Source organism: Ascidia mentula, chromosome 2, assembly GCF_947561715.1.
Source record: "Ascidia mentula chromosome 2, kaAscMent1.1, whole genome shotgun sequence".
In the NCBI taxonomy this organism is placed as follows: Eukaryota; Metazoa; Chordata; class Ascidiacea; order Phlebobranchia; family Ascidiidae; genus Ascidia; species Ascidia mentula.
This window is the reverse complement of record NC_138567.1, coordinates 14,370,458-14,392,534: the sequence shown is the minus strand read 5'-3', so window position 1 is coordinate 14,392,534 and position 22,077 is coordinate 14,370,458. Positions and strand designations below refer to the sequence as shown.

Below are 22,077 nucleotides of genomic sequence, written 5' to 3'. Positions count from 1 at the left end.
AAATCAATGACGAACTTTCATTTTGCTTCGGTTCTACAACGGCAACTTCATCCGTTTCAGAGAAATCGATCCAATAAAGAGGGAAAATGAATACAACTGCCAACAAAAGGTGTATGTAGCCTTTCCATTCGTTGAAGTTCATGTTATTTTTCCACAAACTGTTGAGATAATTTTGTACAGCCGGGTGCGCCACTACATCCTGTACAAAACCACAAGCAATTTTAAACATGCAGGATGATTTAAACAAGCCAAAGTTTAAGAGAGATCCATTACTTAATCCCGATAAAACCTTTGCAGCTCAATACACTGGTTTTTAAATCTAAGTTTAATTTTTGCACGGTAATGCTTCAAATCGCTCACACCCAAAGACAGAACCGCAATATTGGATAGTAATGTTATCGTTAGCTTGATGAATTTAGCTTCAAACACCATAACCATACAAAACGTGCTGGGTTGGAACGTGTGCGCTACTGTGAATAATTTCCGGTACTTGTACACTACCCTTTATTTATGATACTCCCAACCGTAACGAACTATTGTTGCATAGAGGTAATCGAAACTGGTATGTCGTTCAGAATTAACGTTCTGTTTTCCAACTACAGTGTTAAGTTGTGGGGACAAAACGGATAAAGGCATGCAATTAAATGACATACTTAGGTCGCATTGCTCATCATAAGCTTTAATACGGTGCCGACATTTAGTGGAAAACAACGCTTTCAGTGTTTCTGCAACCAACAAATTTTCGTCAATAATTAACTCACTCTACTGGAGGCGTCCACTGCCATCTGCATGCAGTCAAGTCCTCCCCACTTGTCATGTTTTCTTGTCAAAAGTTTCTTCGTTTTCTTAGGGTCGTCCTTCATGCACTGGGTGAGAATATCCTGTGTGATTGACGCGTATTCCTCGGCGTGTTCGTTCAGACTGTCGCGCTGAAGTCGAACAACAAACGAATTTAGTAAAACATGCCTAATAAAAGATTACGGGAATCCATTCCGTGATCGCAGCGCTATCCACCGTTTGGTTTCGACCACATTTATGGAAAGGTATTCCGAGGTTAAAATCTTTTGACTTTCATGTTGGGCTGGAGGCCGGATGAGCCTTTTTTGGTGTGCTTTAATCCTTTTGTTATGTTTTTTACATGCACTGACGATGCTTTTCAGTGAAATATGTTTACTTTACATGAAAGTCAACAGATTTCGACGTAGGAAACATATCTTTCCATAACTGTTGGATATACATGGTTTAAAATATCTTCCACGACATGTAGAGTGCTGCAAACTAAACAAGATGGGTTTGGACAAACTTCCTTTGATAATGAGATTGGTCAGCGGGTACAAAACTGATCTTATTAAATTTTTTAGCAATGGCAGTACAAACTTGCCGGGTTGGGCCCTTCGCACTAACAAAATCTTCACAGCTATACGCAAACGAAAAGTTCTAGTCGTGTGAAGAAAAAGGTTAACCTGTTAATACCTTGCAATATCAATAAAGTCTAAAATTAAGTACCGACAGTGGTATGATGATGTTGTACGCTTTACAATGAATAAGCAGAGAATAATAACAATACATGGAATTTTCGGGTATGCTCATGTTCTTACCGACGTTTTTGCGAAACTCATCTTGGACATTTCCTTCAGCATCGCTGTTGCTGCGACGGCGGCCGGTAGTTGGTCAATCATTGATTCCCAAATAACGCGAGCCAATTCCTTTCTGTTCATTAGCACCGACCACTGGAAGATTTCTCTTAATGCGTCAATGGGTTTCTGGTTCTACATAATCAGTAGTAAAATTTAATTTCCAAACGTACTTCTGTTGATTCTGGTTAAAGTAACTAGTTGAAATTTATATATTTAATAACGTTTTAGGTGCGAGAGTACTTTACATGTTAATACCTATGGAAATGGTTATACACCAAATAGTTAGTTTGATTATATAATATGTATGTATATGCATCAACTAACAAGTCATATGATCAAATTTAACATGGTGAAAGTTGCATAGAGCGAAGACATATGCGTCTTTCTAAAACCAATTAGTACTGAAGTATGGTAGCCTACATTAGTTGCAATTAAAAGTTCACCTCATTAGTCACTTGTTTATACGAAGGCCCCAGCAATTTTTCCATTACACTGAAGAAAAAATAGGTATATATAACACTCCTGTAAAAGCTTTAAATAACAAATGTGTAAAAGCACATAATTTTAGTCAAATGAAACCAAAATAAAAAAAAAGGTTTTAAACTTTATTTATATATTTATATGTAGGCTATATACATTGTTGGTAATTTTGTACAGCAAGGTGCAGCACTACACCCTGCATAAAACCAAGCATTTTTGGACATACAGGTTGATTTAAACAAGCCAAAGCTCAAATTTCAACAAAGCCTTTGTATCCCAGTAAACTGAATATGTTCAAATCTGTGTTTTCGGTTTAATTTTTTTTTATTCGACTCGTAGATTGGTATAACTGCAATGTTCAGTATGAACCTTAAAGACTTGTAAATCCAATGTAAGACCCTACTTGGTTCCGGTAGCAACTAAATAAATCTGGGCACATTCAGCATGTTCACTGGACCCGAACATGGGCAGTTTTGGGCCATTCTGTACCTTGTGAGTGCTTCCCTGTCAAAGTGTTCCAACTTGTTTGATGGGGATTTCTTTTCCAGCATTTGTTTGCAATATGTTGGTGATTCAGGAATGCTTCTGTAAAGATCTATTATTATATCCCATGATAGGTGTGTTCTCACATCTAAGCCATATTCGAGAAGAACTTGAACAAATTTTGCATTATCCTGCAAAACAAATTAGTATGCAGAATTGGTAGGGTTGCCATCGGCCAAAACCAAACAAATAGGAAAAAAACTTTTCATGAACAAGTTTAAATTCGTGATTTATTGTGATAATATTTCAATCAGTGTAAAATGCCATAAAAACTATAGGAACCACTTGACAAAAAACTAAGACCAAAAAAAGCTGTGTTTCTTACAAATGAGCATTTTTCTCTGGTCTGCAACGTTCTTTAAAATAAGGGCAAATATTGAAAAAGGGCACAGTTTGTTAATTGCCTTGAATTTAATGCAGTACAAAAAAATGCAATTTCATGATCAACTTACCTTCTTAACAGAATCTACAAAAATCTTTGTAAGTACTTTCTGGCTGATATTGCAATCATCAGTAAGAATGTGTGAACTTGCGATGTCACTTCTGTCCCAAGCAAGAGCCAGCTCTAGTTGTCGTTCTGTTTTTCCTTCGTCTTTCTGTGTGTCAGCTGCCAAGAACAACATAGGTATATGTAAGCAAAGTAGTGAATTTTCACTGCAAACTCAGACAGGTCACTTTATGTTTAACATCTATTTTCATGGCTTTTTACCGATGAAAATTAAAAAGAAAGAATATAGCAATTCATGCTTAAACGTTTCCACAAACAAACTATTTTGAGTTGAAGAGAAATTTATTTCTGTTCACTTTCAATGAAAACAGGTTCATACTTGAAGGCTATAAAGGACTAGTCAAATCAAACAGGTATGATTACCACTGATGTCTGAACACAACCTAGCTATAATCCATTAAAGGAAGTTCTGTCTGAGGGGGATAACAGTTTGTTCAGTCAGCTGGATATATTTTTAAGCAATTATTTGCAGCATTGCCTTTTCACCCCAGAATAGGTTGCTATACAGATAGTTATTGGCAAGAAAATCCAACCGGATTCAAATCTTGGTTAAACACAGAGTGCACCTGTCCATACACAGAATATATAGTATATACATTACCTAGTTTATAACATTAACTTCAAAATATCAGAAATATATGTTTAACAAGTGTTGGCACAGGGAGTTAAGTTCAAACATTGAGAAGTCATTGTAAAAGAAAGTGCTGTTTACTCAGCACACAATATCTATGGTTGAATCTCATAAAAGTGTAGAATGGTAACAACAAAACAATCGTTTCAGAATTTTACCCTTTACTCAGCATGACACAGCTGGTAATTCTGTGCAGTTTTGTTGTACCACTGTATACATTATTCATAGAACCACACCTAGCAGTAATGACTGGAGTATAGCAACATCCAGCTCTTGTACACTGTCCGGTGTGTCAAGTTGAAAGACAGTAATTAAGTGCTTGTTCTTCACACATTCCTCAGCCATGTATGTCCATTTTGATAAATCATCATTTGTACTCAATTTCATCATATTTTCTGGTAATAAAATTTTAAATTTATCAGCATCTATTCATGACCATTTTTCGTGCTTCATTTCAATGCAGGATTAGCACAATAATAAATTGGAAGAGTTTTTGTTAATATATAGTCTCTATATATATGTTTATTTTTGCAGCTAACATTTTTCTCAAGAAATGGATAGTCACAAACTACACAAACATTGGACAGAACTGCTGACCAAATTGTTCGACTTAAAACAAGGATCAACCCATGATGCAATGTATTATGCAGATAATAATTTTTTATCATTAGCTGCAAAAGCATAAACATATACGAAAAAATGATTTAATGCTATTCAGATATACCTTGCAAAAGTTCTTCTATTAGCTTTTGATTCACTTTTGCTTCTCCTTGTCTGGTGCAAAGTGTTGCCAAAATGTTTGCCCATTGTCCAGAACCACCAACCACTACTACAGGAGTTCCTGCCTTCAAAGCTTCATAAACAGTCTGAAACAAATAACCATGCGTAATCTACATTATCACATACAGAACAAGTTTACGTGTAACAGAAATTAAACTAAAAACTACCTTTAATGATCCTGGACCACCTTGCACAAGTATGCAACTTATGAGAATATCTCTTCCACCAGGCTTAATGCTTTTGGCTAAAAAAATATTTTTATATAACTTAACCAATGAGCGCTGCAGACAGGGTGTACACTGTATTAACCTGTAAGGTCTCATCAGTGGAGCAGGTAACTGTGGCACAGGCTAGCTGGTAGACTAGCAGGCACACAGATTTCCACTTTGTGGTACCTTTCGTTCAATTGTCGATCCGTTGGGTACCAAACTAGGTACCAATCAACAAAGACAAACCAAGTGGAGCGCACTACTGATAAGACCTTACAGGTTTTAACTGCAGTTCTCTTTGATTATAATAATGGCACATTTGCGCAGTTGCAAGTCAAAACAAGCTTATACAAACCTATGTACTCCTCAAAGTTGGCACGAAATGTTATTTCCTTGCCATACTGGCCTTCTGAACCATCATCAACCATAATAAAATGGGAATGGTTTTTGTCCAGAACACCTCCTACTTTTGGGTTGCTAACATCGTGCTGCAAATGTTCAGATATTAAGTCTAATAAGTTTTTGTTTTCAGTTATTGCTAAATTTACCTTCTTTTCTGCAAGTATTTTTTGCCGGTCATGAATTACTCCCCATGTTGCTATTCCAAGTGTGACAACCTGTGAAATACACATGACTATGTAAACATCACTCAGAAATGGTTGAACAGTCTTTAATTAGATACATTTAAGTGCTTTCATGTAAAGCAGACATATCTGATGCAAACCAGCAATCATAATCATTAATATATTATCGAGGTATATATAATATTTAAAACCTGGACTTTCATTGTTTAAAACAAGGTTTTAAATTAGCCAACATGACAATCCTAACTATGCAACTACTTTTTCGGCTTCTTTTCTTGACTTTGCAGCAGAGTACTCTTGCACTGCCTTGCCAACATGTTTCATCACACCATAGTTTGTCCCACCAGTGACAATCCACGCTCCTACATAAGCCAAAACAGATCTATATATATAAATATATTATATAATTTAGTTAACTTTATATATTTAACTCAACATACACAATTTATTTCCATGACAAACAATGGAAAATAAAGCACTATAAAAGTACCACCTAAGACCCAAAAGTGGTTATCGAGAAAACAACAACAGCTTTACATAAGTTTTACACGTTACATAAATACTTTTTTAACATTTAAATACAAAATCACCCCACCTGTGCCCACAGCCACATTAATTATACTTTTCCTGAATATCCTGGTAAGTCTTGGTTTCATTCTGAAGTTCTGAGCACCTCCAGTTACAGAAACAATAAGATTTGGTTCTTCGAGTTTCCAAACATGTTTGATGTGGTCATAGACTTTGCCAATATTTTGAATATTGTGGGAAACTTTAATGAACTGAAAGTGCAAATAAATTGTATTCAGTTTTGTACAAAAACCACTGCAAAGCAAAAACTCAACAGGATTTGTCAGGAATGCATTCAAACAAGCTAAAAGTCATGTGAAGTTTTGACAAAATATGGACAAACCTGCGAGGTTTTTAGATCATTTTTTGCTCCAATAATCTCAAGCTCTCCATGGTCAAAGTCTGCAAAATGTCATAGTAAAAAAGAATATTGCACAGATGAAAATTTTGTGGGGATTATATTACCCTTGTTGGACCTGACGACACCAATAGATGTAAAACCTGTGGTGGTGTATGAATTGTTTTTTTTACCAAGCAGCTTCGTTCCACTTCCCTGTGAAGGTGATATACGATTTCCGGACATGCTACTTGGCTTTGGCAAACGCTCCCAACGCTTTACTGCTAAATCGGTGAATGTTTCATTTCACCAATCAATCCACCCAACCTCAGTACAACATGGGAATTTCCCTAAAATTAAAAAAAAAACGAATTTTTCACAGCCGAAATGATATTATTTTTATGTGGACGTGTAAGTATTTCACAAAAATTAACTTTCCTGAAACATAGTGTGTTCACATAACTTTAAAAAACGAACTAATTTAATTCTTTGTTCGGAAGGCATTTTATATATGGAATAGATGTGGTCTCATGCAAAATGCATTTTCATTCACGAGCAATAATGCCTCGGGTTTTCCGTGGAAGATTGGCTTGTCAAGTAAAAATTTGCTTTTTATACACGCGTGACATACAGAAAAAAGTTGAACCTTGTTTTTTTGCTAAAAAAGAAACAAGCTTGCCATGATACCATCCAGCAGCCATAGGGCGAAATATTTTACTCAGTTTCCTTAGTATTACACTTATTTGCATTTGCGAGGGGGTGTATTTATATAACACAAGTGCAAACATAAGACGTTAATTTTGTGCATCGGTTGGTCGACTGGAATACGAACACCCGAATCCATTCACACGCCAAGAGGCAAGTTTTGTCGGGGCAACAACAATATTTTTTCCTTAATTTCAAGGAAGTATTGATATAGGTTGTTATTACAATTCCAACGATGGGCATAATTTACATATAAACGTTATAGAAATGAATAGAAACACAGTCATTGTCCTTAGAACTGCCTTCTGGTAAGGTAGTGACCTATTATTGGGTCGTGGCCCAGACTGCGGTTTACACCAGCACGATTTCTCGGCATTTTGAAGAAATGCCACCAACATCCGTTTTGTTACGAAGGCATTTTGCCTTTAGGATATTGACTACATTATATTCCATAACCGTTGTACTTCCTATACGTAGTTCTATTGACGTGTGATCATTTTGGAATTAGCAGAGATAATGCGGTTTTTCGCATGTTTTCAATGCACACTAGCAGAAAGCTATATTGACTCATATTATCCTTGAGAACCGCTGCCCTAAGCACATGAATACGAAACTAGGCTATATATTTGTGCAACTCAGTAAAATGTCACTTCGCTTTCTTTTTGTAGGATCTATTCATAAATCGGCTATAGATGTTATCTTACATGAATTTTGCCTTTTTGTTTCGGTTAAAAAGCTGTGGCAATAAACCACGCGAGCGGAAGAGGTGGAAGCGATTTTTAAATTTCGAGGCAAGCAATCGAAGCATACAAGTTTGTGTATATTCAGGCAGTGGGAAACACTTTATTCCAAATTGATTTACGGTGTGATTGCAGCGCAATACCCGACAATGAGGTATAAAATGAAACACAATATCGTTACCTTATTGACCAAGGTTGTTTCCGACAAGCCTTATCGGAAATTATGGGTGGTAATTAGAATGTCGTCGACAGCCACAATTCTATCGCAACGCAAGTGAAGCTATGAGATGTGTTTTAAAGACGCTGAACGTTTTTGAAATACTGATTCTGTGTTTGCTACTTAGATGTGTGACAAATTATTGAACATCAATCAAACGAGTAGTGTACACGCAGGTGTAGTCAGGAAACGTATCTTGTTTAAAGCCTTGTTTTCATTAAATGTTTTGTATTTATTAGCTTGATGTAGCTCATGCATGTAACCACACAATGTTGCTTACCCACGTTTTGTTTCCGGTTATGGCTTATTCTGTTTTTCTTCCGTCAACGGCATTTAGTAATACAATTTATGTTATTTTTTTCCAATTTTGGACCAATGGTGCTTAAAAGAACTTAATACTTTCATGGATTGTTGAACTCGCAATACCTTGGTTTCGACATTCACAAATACATTTATTGATTATAACCTAAAAGCAAAACTACAGTTTATATGTCAACAATTTACGCAAAAAAAAGGATTTATGGATATGTGTGATTACAGTTTGATCCAACTTATTAAATTTCACAGAATTTCAGTAACCCTGTTTACATGGCCAAGTCGACTTGAGCATCAAGTCGACTCGTGACCGGGTCACGTGATTTTCAAATTCGACGCGCGAAAACGACGAATTTACATGGGGCTTTTAAGTCAGCTTAAGTTAAGCTGTCTCGGGCTGACAGGCTGTAAATTCAGACTCTTTACTAAATAAATTATCAATATTTCTAATCTAAGCATGCAGAGAAAAGTTATTGGCAGTTAGTTTGTGCAAATGCTTGCTGTAAATTGGTCCTTGATTATAATGTGAGTTTACTTTGCCAGATATAACTAGAAAGCCTGCTGCAACCCATATTTTTTAATTTCTGATTAAACTAAAAGGCTGCATTTCCTGGAATGTGTTCACAACAACACCATGGTAAGAGTATTCAAGTGAAAATTTCATGTTTAGTAGTATTAATTATCTCTGTCCTTCTTCACAGGATCCTTTTCAGAAGCTGCCTAATCCCGTAATCCCATGTACAATTGAGTGTCAGAAAAGACTGAATGGAATGTTTCATACCAGCCCAATGTTAATTAATTTGAAACAAATATACAGAAGATGTGATAGTTACATAACATAAACTTGTGTCATGGCATTCATGTCATATTTTTTTTTTTTGACGTACAGAAAAGGTTTACATAAGCCTGCTTTTATATTTTATGGTTGATTGTTGTTCACATAATCCTTGCATAAATAAGATGCAGTAGCCTAAATATGAATAAACAACCAGTTTGCATTGACTTGTTATATTATAGCACATCCAGCAGCAAATGAAAACAGTTAACACAAGTGCATTCTTTCAAGCAAATGTCAGCATTCCTGCAATGCATTTGTTTCCTTCAGGTCTCCAAAATGCAACTTAGGTCCTCAAAACGAATGTTGCTTTTTTGTATCTTGATGCTTGTACAATTCATTTAACACTTGTGCAGTATTTATCAAAATTAACTCCAGTAAGCACATCCTTCTCGCCCCTGCAGCATAGAGCATACTCACCTAGTTGTACTAGAACTAGTTTATTACTTTTAAGGTTTATTGTAAACAGCAAACCCTCAACGCACAACCTCATAAACAAATCACCTAATCCTAACTTCTTCGCGGCACTTGTCGCAACTGGGTTTAAGCTGACTTAATCGCTTAAGCTGTCCCATAAACCACTCTCCGCGTTAGATCGAAGGCCGAGACGGCTTAAGACGCTTGCCTTTTTCTCTTCGCCATAAACGAGAGAGTCGGATCGGCGAGTCAGCTTCAAAGCCGTCTTAAACCGTCATGTAAACGGGGTTAGTGTGACTTGGACGGAAGTTTTATTAATGCATCGAAATTTTGTGATGGAATTAAAGATTGCTCAGACGCAAGTGATGAAATTGAGGTTGTTTATCAGATTCCCGCTCGCCCAAAACATACAGATTTGCCATTACAACAGTATTTATCCCTGTCGTATTTTGACATACAAAGGAGATGGTAACTTGCGATCTTTATGAAAATCTTCAGTGATTGGTCGCCGGGTATTGAGGAAACTCCTCCATACAACTCATTGTCTTCCTATGTCAGGTAGAGTAGCTTTGAATTAAGTGATAAATAATTCTTCGCTTCCCTGGTCTATACTTGTTAATATTTTGCACAACCTGACACAACGAATATTCAAAGAAAGGATTCACGTGATTGCTAAAGAAGAATTCGCATCTCCTTTATCAGGATGAAGTACTCTATTTTCTGTTGTGAAACTGTGATAGTTCATGGCGTGCATATCAAACACTGAATTTCAAAAGCATCTTTATCAATTTGCCCCAGAAAAATGAACCGTTGCTATTTTCAAACTATAGCTATTTTGCAATATAAAGACATTTTCTATTATTTGCCGTTGCATTCGTACACCACATTCCGACAAATTGTAATATTTATTCGCTTTAACAGTTGCAATCCTGTGTGGGACCGACAAAAAAACAAAACATGTGCTCTGTCTTACCAACAATTTTGCAATGGGATCGTAACGTGCAAAAACAACATAGATTTTTGCGACGGTGGATGTTCATCACACTTCATGTGTCCTAACTCAACTTGCTGGAAACGTTCAACTGTGTGTGACAGAGATCCTTGTAACGATTGTCCGGCCTTTCAACACTGGGATAACGGGTTCGGGTTTAAATGTGTTCGCAATGGTCGGAATTGCAATCTTCCGCAGCTTTTTTTATTGGATGGCGTTGCTGATTGTGACGATAAGTCAGATTTGTGTTATTCCATGGAAAACGGAGACGTGAGGTACTATATTAAAGTTACGGTTTGATTTCAAAATTATTGTGTCTTGTTTTAAAAATCTGTACAGGGACATCCGTTACATCATATCCAACGCTCCATTCAACAAACAGTTGTGTTTTAAATGCAAAACTAATTCCATGATCGTTGCAAGATCAAGTGTGTGTGACAAAATTATTGATTGCCCAGACAAAAGTGACGAGTTTAACTGCTCGGCAGAATATGAACTACGTATGAAAGAAATCATACACGAATCACTGTGAGATAGAGAGCTCCCAAACACACGACAACTTTCATCTCATAACATGTGTCTCCAGGCCATCTTAAAAGTGCAACTGCTTTGACGAGCACGGAGTGTGTCACAACATCATACGTCCAGGCAACCGCACAGAATGTTTTCATACCAAAGAGGAAGTCTGCTACGATTACGGCTCCTGTTCTGACAACCACGCTTGTTTAAAATTGTGCCCTTCTCACTTCTGGTGTTCGGATTCAATATGTTGGAGGAGGTCTACTGTATGTGACGGCCATCCATGTAATGATTGTCCAACTTTACCAAACACAGGACATGGTTTCAAATGTTTTAGAAACGGTACCGTGTATTCTGCGACTAAGCACGATTATGAAGGCCAACCTAGGTATGTGATTAGATACTTACAAACGCCATAAACTAACCTAATTCAGACATTTTTGTCCAGAGATATACGAAAATTTCCTTCGGTGACCTTTAACTACTCCTTATGCTTCCAGTGCATAAATGACCCCACAATAATTTCAAGGTCACAAGTTTGTAATGGTATGGTTGATTGTCCTGACATGAGTGATGAATGTCTCTGTCAATCCACAAAGACAGGAGGATATGAAAATCGGAAGTAAGCAACTTAAGGCCAATATCATATTTGACAAATGATTCAGCATTTATTTCATCAAAAAAAACGCTTTATCTCAATGTGGCTTTTGTCTTTTTTAAATACCAGTCAAAACATATTTTTTTTCAGAGACACTTTCAAAAACTGCCACAGATTACGGACCAGGGAAAATACCGGTGTGATTGACGTATGTATTGACGTAATGTACCATCTTCGAACCTGCATACCTAAACACGGTTCCTGGGAGTTTTGTTTTATCACATTGTTGTTTTCCAGTCAATTTTGTTTACAGATCCAAAAACATGAGATCACCAGCACACTGCCTTGTGACGGCCGGCATGATTTTGATTACCTTTATGACTCATACGAGAATCAAGTTTTTTATTCGGATGAAAGCTCGGAACTTTGCAATAAGACGTATTGCAGAACAAATACCGCGTTTTTTACGCACATTCCTCTATCCTTTGTTTGCAACGGATTTTTAGATGGCCTTGACGGAAACGATGAATACCTGGAAAAATGCACAAAACAAGGAAGAATAAATTGTTCAGCTTTAAGTGGAAAGAAAGTAAGAAGTTTATCTTATAAATGTAGTATTTGTAGATACTTCTAAATTACTTGGATACTCGATGATCCAAAACTGTTTTGCACCGAATGCGGGCAGACCTATAGAGCCTATCTATACAGTAATACGTTCAGAAATTTAAGCAAATATATATTTTGCTTATACAGGTCATTTGACAGATTCAGCATCAATATGCTGTGGGGTTAAAGTCTAAGTCCGCAAAAGAATAGCTGATCTTAATTATATTCAGTTACAGTGTTTCTTGCTCAGCATATAACTTGTTTAGATTTCTATCAGTAAAGATGAAGTATGTGATTTGAATATTGACTGCGATGACCAAAGTGACGAAATGTACTGCACAAAAGACGGAAGGTTTTACTGCGAAAATCAACAGCCATTATTTGTTGAAAAAAAAAGGTTTGTTCATTTTCATGAGGTAAAAACATTACAACAAATACAACAACACTGCCCATCAGAAATTTAACGGTGTTGGCGATTGCTCTGACTGGAGTGATGAATGTCCAACTCTAACTAAAAGTACTGATGAAAATATATTTTCATCACGATACGAGCTGATCGCAAACCCATTTCTACGAGCCGTCGTGTGGATCATGGCTTTTCTGGCTCTAACTGGAAATCTGGTAAACTAAAGACAACACAGCTATGCAATCACATCAAACCTCACCAGGAGTTTGATTTTTCACCTCCGACTTGTCAGGAAAGGGTGATCCAGCCAGCAGTATTACAATGTTAAAATACAATATTAGGGCATGGATTGCATTAACTGCAGTATTTCTCAGATTGTGATGGTATTGGAGCTCAGAAGTTTAACGAATAAAAATACGCCAACAGCTGCATGTCGAACAAATCACCTGCTTGTTCTTAACTTGTCAATATCCGACTTTCTAATGGGAATTTATCTCCTCATGCTTGGTGCTGCTGGTGTCCGGTATTCCGGGAGATATTGTGCCAATGATCTTGCATGGAGGTCAAGTGTGATCTGTAAAGCTATGGGCGTTTTGGTCGTACTTTCAAGCGAAACATCGATGATTACAATGGTTCTGTTGACAGTATTTAGACTATACACCATAACAAACGTAAGTTTTTGTCTCTTTACACATTTTAATGTTATTTTTTCCCAAAACAACTTTTACAGCCATTCAATGCAAGGAGGAAACCACAATTGACGACAGTTTTTCTCTGCATTATTGTGTCCTGGATGTTGTCATTTTCCATTGCACTGTTTCCCCTTTTGTCAAAATTTGAAAATCTTTTCGAAATGAGGGCATGGATAAAGGAAAATCCATATTTCGACAACGACGTCGTGGAGATGAAAAGTAAGATGACAAAGGCATGAGAAACACGACGGGTTAAGCTATTTTGGTTTGGTAACGTTTTGAACTTGTACATCGTAAAGCTGCACGCGATTTAGTTTTTAAAGAAAGTCCTATTGCCAAATTATGCCGCTTTTGTTTTGAACAACGCCTAGCATTCATAGCAGTGAAAAGTGTGTTTCTTGTAGCAAAAATTCAGTAATTACTCACTAACATCTTTGTAGATATCAATCCTTTCTTGAGACGATTTGTCACTTTAAAACACAATAACTCCGATTTTGATTCCAAAGCACTAAACAGCGCCCTCATGCGTGTACGTAATGCCAATACTTGGAATGATTTCCAGCAAATTCTGATTTACTACAATTACACAAATATGTTTGATATATCGGGATACTTCGGGTACAGCATATACTTTTATTCTTAGATAATTATTAAAACAAAAACGGTAACTTTGTTTAGATACTACAGCACCAACAGCGTCCGCATCAGCAAACTTTACGTAACACCAAACGACAAAGCATGGGGATATTCAATTTCCATCATCACACTCAACTTTATAGCATTCGTGTTTGTGGCGGTTTCATACTTCTGGATTTACAGAAAATCTGTTACGAGTGCTAGCCAAGTGGGCCATACGTCAATGGGCGGAAAATCGGAAAAGCAAAATAAAAGTTGGGCTTATAGTTAATTTTGCCACGTGTCCTATAGTACTTCAAATTTTATTTATTTTCGTTCAACAGAAATGCAGAAGAAGATTCTTCGTCTAATCGTTACTGATTTCCTCTGTTGGGTTCCAATATCAGTCATGGCTTTTATGAACTTCGGTGGAATTCCTTTACCTCCGGTGATCTACGCTCTTTCAGCAGTCATCCTTCTTCCCATCAACAGCTCTCTGAATCCCCTGATCTATTCGAATGCCCCAACAATGTTGCTTAACCAACTTCGAGCTTTTCAAGCAAGTCCACAAGAAGCAAATGCTAAACATAACCTGCCAGAGATTGCAGTATCAACTGTGTAAATGTGGCATTTCGGCGAACAGGCAAAGCATACGAAATTATCGTCAAGTTTGTGAAACCTGAAACTCTTTGGTGTTCAATGATCGCCGAGTCGTAACTAAAGCGTTCTTGATTTTTTATTTTTTCAGTTAATTAAAACAGACAATTTTATGCGGGTTTAAATTCACAAGCAATATGGAAACATTTAAAACCAGTCAGTTTTTTACTGAAGATATACAAAATTTCGCTAAAATAAGCATTGTCAGTGTGTGGTAAAATGGTTTGAAATCAGAGAAAGGTCACTGCTACCTCTAGCACACCTTGGACACAGTTGAAAGCTTGCCACATATACAACTGAACCGGTCGGAGCTTGGGGAAATCATAGCAATGGTAAGAGTGGAGAATGATTCCCAGAATCAAAAACAAAGGGATTAATTTTATGCAATCTTACTGAAATAGTCTAATCTTGTTTTTGGAGCAAGATATATCGGTCGAAGCATTGTGTTGTGGTAAGACCGGACACAGCATATCAATTAACTTAAACCCTTCGCTCGTGAATATGCACTTGTTTTGGATTAACAGCTAGATACACCATGCGTTCTGGCAATTGCGGAAAAAAAAACTACTCAAAATACTTCAGTGTGAAAGAGCCGCTAGCCAGAAATCTTATCGCGAAATGTAGTACGTTACAGTTCGTATGGGTCTTAGTTCTCACAAATTAAATTGAAACCATGTGGGCGTTTGTTTTCTCTATCATCGCATTTAGGCGCATTTTACAGAGGCGTCTGTTAAAATTTGTCCCAGAGCATTTTAGTAAAGTTAGGTAGAACATTGTGATGAGACCTGTTAGGCCGAAGCAGCTTTGCCCAAAAACATTATATGGTTGTGTTGCTTCTAGAACATTGTGGTTTAAATGTATGAAACACAAATCAGGACTGCATAAAGAAAAACGAGCCAAAATAAGAAATAGAGCAATTCACATTCAATGTACTTTTGTATTTCGTAAAGTTTGTCAGGGTCTTTTGTGAGAATTTTTTGTGGAATAAATCTGTTTTGCTCGTTGATAGGAAACACTGTATCATGATTTACGCTTACACAGTATACTGCTTCCTTGCCAGCCATAAAAAACCCGGCATTGTTTGATTGAGGTGGCAAACACAATAAAAGGATACAGCTGGTGTTGAGGTTGTCATTCATAACCCATACGCAACTACCATACAAAAGATATTCTGCTTGCATCAGATTCCTCTGAGGGGTATTGTTCAACCCTTTGAAGAAATACTTCCTTCTTCGCATAATCTTTTGAAGATATAAACCCTTACAGTATTTCGGTCAACTGCTGCAGCTTATTGGTAAGATGTGTAAAGCAGAAAACATTGAGATGCATGTAATTTTATGTGTAATATGTAATTGATGATTCTTTCTTACAGAAGTATTTTTGATAAGGCGTTGAGGCTCACAAAAGCTATGAATAACTGGTTGCTATTGGCGACTAACTTGGTCATCTGCACTTGCATCAATGCTCTAAACTTGCAGAGGACCAACCAAATTGCGCGGGAGGTAAAAAGTGTGCCCATGTAGTAAGCGGTTATATTTACATTACAAATGTGCTTGAAATGTTTTTTATCACAATGGGATTTGAACACAGGATATCATGGCCGCGAATTGCGATCAGGCTTTCTTCTTGGTATATGGGTTTGTTGGACATTTTAGGAATACTAGAAACACTTATTTTGACGTTTTAGGGTGTCATATCAACCTAAATAACCTTGTAGGGTTGTGTGGAAAAATTATTTTGGGAAACACAGGTTTACCTTCAATTGTCAAATACAACATTTGATGTATACCGATACTGCTAACCTTCGGTCGCCACGGGTAGGCCTATAGGTGCACCCTGATGGAGCCTATCTGTATAACAGTTGAAACGTCAGACAATAAAATTCACGTTAATTGTGCCAGAACGACAGATTATTAAAATATAATAGCAACAGCAACAGCAACATAATATTACGTCACACAAATAAGAACAATTTTATTCAGATTGAGTTGAACAACTGGCCGGTGTTCAATGAGAGGGAACTCCTGGAGATTGAAGAGGAGGAGGGTGATTTAACTTCCACCAGTATTCCTCCATACAACCTCGGATTTTCAATTGCGTGCTATCGCGGTTTGACACCAAATTTGGGAAACCTTTTAGGATCTGGAGCAAGATACATCGCATACGGATGCTGGTGCGGATGGGGAGGAGCTGGAAGAGTTGTGGATCCTATTGACGCGTATGTCTTTGTTTTTTTAAAGGGGTGACAAGTTCTACTTGTTTAACTTCGCCACCGATTTATTTGTAAATTTTTTCTGTGAAAGAAATTCAAACCTTATATTTTAGTGGTTGTTGAACTGGATTAAGCAAGCGAACCACCATTGTATAATCAAGAAGCTTTAAAAAAGTTTCAAGTAAATGGACAAAGTGTTTATTTACGTCCTCCAATGAGAACCTCAAAAACTTCTTTTTGGTTGATCTGCCAACGCTTGGTTGGAAGTAATCATTGCTTCCCCTACTTCCTCATCAAACGTAAATGCCATAATTAGGCATACGCCGGATGCTTCTGTAATTTAGCTGAACAATCCCATCAACTGTTAACTAACACAGCAGTAAAATCCATCCGACTTAAAACAAAGTGACATGCGATAAGCGCCAGTGTAATACTGTGCCTGAAAAGACTTTGGCATCCTTCAAAAAGTTCTTTGTCATACCTAATGCATAAGGAATTATTATGAAGAAATGTTTTTTCATCAAATGCAATTTTAGATGCTGCAAAGCTCATGATCTTTGCTTGCTTGCTGTCGCAAAAAAATACAAGGGCACCAAATGGACTGCTTTCTTGGCTGCCACAACCATATACAAGACCAAGTGTTCCAATAAGCGAACAACGTGCTGTAAGTCTTAGCAAATGGAAACACTGTGATGCCATATTTAAAATGTGCAACTATAGGCCTATAATGTTCAACAGAATACACGCATTCATTACGTCCAATAACTTTGATAAGAAAAAAGTTAGAATGGGACAAAATTGATATACTGGGCCACCATATTTCATTTCACATATCATAGTAACAAAGATACAAAACGCAATTTCCCTGCCTATATTATATGTTTAAAGTCATGTAACCCGGGGCGAGCTATATAAACCACTGCCAACCATTGCAGATGGAAGAGGTCTGGCAAAAGCAGCTTGCGAATGCGACAAAAAGGCCGGCGCTTGCTTTGCCAAGAAAAACCGCTACTACAACTTCTTCCACACAAGATTTTTCATACGAAGGAGCAGCTGTTAACTTTGACTATTTCACACCGAACAACTTTTACGACACCCCGATATTTTGAGTTTGTAATTCATCACAGGCTCTTTACATTTTGAAATAAAGTTTGCAGGATATAGCTCACCGAAAAACACACTTTCAATGTATTTGCATGAAACACTTTTTTTTACAATTCAGAAATAGATTTGAATTAAACAGTTGCCACATAAATGATTTGGTGGTCAACGTTGAGGTGCAGATTGAGACCAGTTAAATGCGATGCACAATTAAGTGCAAAAAATATCGACTTAAGAATTAGTACAGAAATACTGGTTTTCACCAAAGGTGAACAAAACACACACATATACACTAAAAATAAGTTGATGGGTAATTATAGGTGATTGTCACATGTTGGATAAACTCAAAGAAAGTGATGACAAGACGTTAATCAAAAAATCTTTCTGCGTTGGTCACAGAAGGCTTAGAAATAAGCTTTTTTCTTCACGGCAACTTTTTCAATGTAAGCCTGATGGCTCGCAAACAACTTCAGCGACTTCTCGATCCGTTTCCATTTGGCGCCTTTTGCATCTACAACACCGGGCTGCGAAGCAACGAATAACCGATTTTAATAACCCTTATTTGTGGGAAACCGGGGGTCGCACAACTTTATGGGTCGCCAAGACTTCAGGAATGTCACATAAATGACAACATTTCAAACATTATGCCTCGTGATGTTCTACAGTCATTTCATTAACAGTAATGCTCCATAAATATCTAAAAAAATTGATGAATTTAAACACAAGGGGGTCTATTTTATATTTAATCGAATAGGTCCGTCTTTTTCGTCCCGTTTATGGAGTTTTACGCCCTTCCCTTCTGTAGCGCTACTGACGTGTTAGCTACAATAGGTTGGAATAGTAGTATGACGTCATGGGAACAACAAATATTTGCGTTTCTGCATTCAATTGTTTTGGTGAACACAGGCGTTAAAACAAACTACGTAAATAATTGACAAATAATGCATTTTCATATTTGTAAAGAGTAACAACAAGTTTAAACGACGATATCTTAGCAAATATACAATCAATTTCTACTGGGCTGCTCTAACTTCGCCATTGCAAATACATTAAACGTAAGTATTAAAATAAGCTTCCTGATGGACTAAGATACTCACAGACACAACCAGGTTGCCAAGCACTTCGCCACTGTCGTCATGGTAATTCATGGCTACTGATTCAATCCAGCTGTTGTCCGTGTTGCGATGATCGTCAGCGTAACCTCGGAATACCTGAGGTTGATAGTGACGTCACAATGCAAAGAATTTTATAACAAACAATTTAATGTGTTTTCACCTCAATGGCGACGTTGCCTTCCAGGAACGTTTTGAGTTTTTTTCTGAGCTCCTCAGGTTCCATATCAGGATTTTCACATTTGACTTCCTCCTCAAATTTGCGCAGTAGAGTTTCAGTTATTGTCTCTCCAGGGTGAACCATCCCCTGGTGAAACAACGTTGAAGTCCTTTTTAAAGTACAATATTGACAAACACAACCGATCTATACATGGTTACCCCATAGTGCATATCTCAGGAATTGTATTTATATTCAAGAAGAGCCTTAGAAATTACAAATGTAAATGAGTTCAAATTATTGAGATATGCATGGTGTAATAAAGTAATGACAAAAATTATTGCAGTTTGCCTCCAAACAAGGTCACCATCCTCACATGTTATTAAAATACTTTCCCTAATTGGAAATTGGACATGAACAACGTTCGAGGCAAAGATTCGTTTGACGCAACAAAACCCAAAGAAAGCAAGATCTTGACACAACACGAAAGTGGCTTGAAACAGCGATATTCATCCACTGTTACGAATTTCAAAAGTAAAACAGAGTGAATCGAACACACTTACCCCGGGTATCGCCCAATCTCCAGTGTCTTCACGTTTAATGGCGATGAATTCCAAGACACGTTTTCCTTCAATTTCCAGATCGTTGCCATCGTCACCCTTCACCCATCGAGTGACAATGATGTCAGCAGCATAATTGGGTCCGTACCTTCCGAGCAGACCACGGCCCCACATCCCAGTGCGACCCATGGGATTTCTGCATTATGGTGAAATGAATAAAAATACTAAAAAGTTGAGTTGTTAACACAAAGCAGAGTTATATTGCCATACAGCAATGGTTTAATTCGGGTATAACATGATTATTGGCAATTGTGTGAAAATCTATGCAATTTAATAGTTTTGAAAACCAACAATGCTGTGTTGCAGTATGTCTCACTTCTCTTGGTTTGTAAAGCAATATTATCCACAAATTACACTTGGAAAACAATTACCTTGGTAGGTTGTTGACAATGGGGTATTTTCGCCCGTAACTTCGTCTGTCCACTTTGTAGTGAGAATCGTATGTGTTGAACTGTGGGTGCGGATTGCCTATAGTGCCCTCTAGTGGTGGATCAGCCCGAAATGGACTTTTCGCAACCGCCTCAGAAGTGTAAAATTTTGGTTGGTACGACGCCATGGGGATCTGCGAAAATAGTTTGAAATTTCGCTCTGCGGTCTCAACAACGTGGCATGATAGCTTTCCGTGATATTTAATTTACTTTCTTACCGCCCACGATACCAAGACCCCAGGAACAGGAAACCGCTCCACGTTGCTTTGTGGATATGGACTCGTCAGCGCCTTGACATGGACTGCGAAAATAGGGCAAAATAGGGGTTTTAATTCATCAAAATAAAATTTTGATTAAAACTACTGTTCTGATATTTCTAATTTGATAATCTGTCAAGTAACAGATAAAGTGCAAAAAATCGTTTCTTACTATTTTGTTCGAGATTTTGAGGCACTGTATTGTTGTCTTGCATCGCCTGCATAATCCACTGTAGAGATTCGCTCACTTGTCCCAGGTTCGCTTTCAGTTTCTTCACGCGGTCATCGATCGCACTAACCTGTTGCCTACGAGTAAAAATATCGGATAATTTCATAAAACAACACACATAAATATAAGGAAAATAGTTTTTGCTGCAACGGTGGTTGCCCAAAGTGTTATTAAAGTTAACATGGCTTCATTAGGTGTACAGGTATCACAGGCCAGGCTCCAAAAATCAAGCTCCGGGTGAGGTTTGAAAAGATTTTTCAAATTTCGCACATAGTTTAACGAAAATGAGGCTGATCCAGCTATAGGCTGCAATGCCTTATGATCTCGATACGATAGCTGTGATCGCCGAACAAGGGAGGGTGGGGTATCTGCAATTGTCGAACAATTTTTCCAAGTGTTATATCTAGACAAGGCGAAATTGCATGGGTGTACTGTTTCTCAGCATATCTTGCAATAAGACACTGAAACACGCAAGTAATCTACCACTTTTCAGAAGAGTCGACATGCGGAACATCCCGGCCTTGTGTCCGAGTCGACGAGGTTGGCGCATGCGCAGCTTCCTTCAGATAACTGTCAGTGTTCTGCTTTTCGAATTCATCTAACTGGTCTTTAATTCTCTTGTCTTCATCTACAAATTGGTCGAACGTTTTAAAAGGTTTCTTGGGAATTATTTCAAACGAGAACAATGAAGTAATTGTAACAGTGAAATATTCCTGAATGGAGAACTAATAAAATAGAAGATGTACATTAGCGGATATCAACCAAATTACTACAAGGTACTACATATTTACGTAGTATGACGACAGCTTTACAAGAGAAAAATTGTGCTTGAAAAGGCTTTGGAATCACTGGCGAAACTTACCCGATTTGTTTTCTGTGCATGACTCGCACGATACGGCCTTCAAGACATACCAAATTACACTGAATGGAGCCGGCAGAGGTGGTCGGGTTTGATATTTTGCAATCAGTCGGTACTGATGAAACCTCCAAATGGAGACGTTTTCCTCCACCTTTGTAAACGTGTAGCTAAAAAATACATGTTTTGTTGTTATCAACGCGTTAAGCCAGGATGGCGAATATTCTATATATCACAACTTCACAAGGCAAAGCACAAATCCCATTCACACCCAATCATAAAAACCTAAACTGCTTTTTTCAAATAATTTTATTAAGAGCTTTGGTACAGATTTTGTTCATAATAAATAACCCTTTTTGGGAATTTTTTCAGTTCGAGGTAAATTTCCTGCGTAGCGACATGCGGTTTGTGAATCGTAATAATTTACGCGGTCGACCAGCAAATTGCCTTAATTTAGGATTTAGTTTTTACACTCAATAACACACATTCTACAACCCCGCTAGTTGCTTATTTGAA

At 37.4% G+C, this 22,077-nt stretch overlaps 2 protein-coding genes and 1 pseudogene across 6 annotated transcripts in view; 2 read left to right on the top strand and 1 right to left on the bottom strand.

Annotated features, from left to right (window-relative positions):
- The window catches only part of LOC145889671 (transient receptor potential cation channel subfamily M member-like 2), a 39,388-nt gene that overhangs the window by 7,449 nt on the left and 9,862 nt on the right, over positions 1-22,077 (bottom strand). For 2 of the 5 annotated variants that reach the window (XM_082980668.1, XM_082980667.1), the window contains 9 exons: positions 4,747-4,823; positions 4,524-4,665; positions 4,036-4,194; positions 3,113-3,267; positions 2,607-2,791; positions 2,081-2,129; positions 1,599-1,769; positions 762-929; positions 16-199 (listed from right to left, as the gene is read on the bottom strand). In XM_082980668.1, coding sequence (XP_082836794.1) covers positions 16-199; positions 762-929; positions 1,599-1,769; positions 2,081-2,129; positions 2,607-2,791; positions 3,113-3,267; positions 4,036-4,194; positions 4,524-4,665; positions 4,747-4,823 — 1,290 coding nt within the window. Of the gene's footprint in view, positions 1-15; positions 200-761; positions 930-1,598; positions 1,770-2,080; positions 2,130-2,606; positions 2,792-3,112; positions 3,268-4,035; positions 4,195-4,523; positions 4,666-4,746; positions 4,824-5,143; positions 5,406-5,630; positions 5,735-5,967; positions 6,152-6,282; positions 6,342-6,404; positions 6,602-22,077 lie in introns of those variants that run through there. The other 3 variants (XM_082980666.1, XM_082980665.1, XM_082980669.1) reach the window with 3 other exon arrangements.
- LOC145888929 (uncharacterized) lies at positions 9,990-14,554 on the top strand (annotated as a pseudogene).
- LOC145889677 (basic phospholipase A2 S10-58F-like) lies at positions 15,774-17,956 on the top strand. The gene is made up of 5 exons (XM_082980674.1): positions 15,774-15,883; positions 15,962-16,091; positions 16,572-16,807; positions 17,338-17,465; positions 17,737-17,956. The coding sequence occupies exons 2-5, from the start codon at positions 15,999-16,001 to the stop codon at positions 17,859-17,861; spliced, it is 582 nt and encodes a 193-aa protein (XP_082836800.1). The 5' UTR covers positions 15,774-15,883; positions 15,962-15,998; the 3' UTR covers positions 17,862-17,956.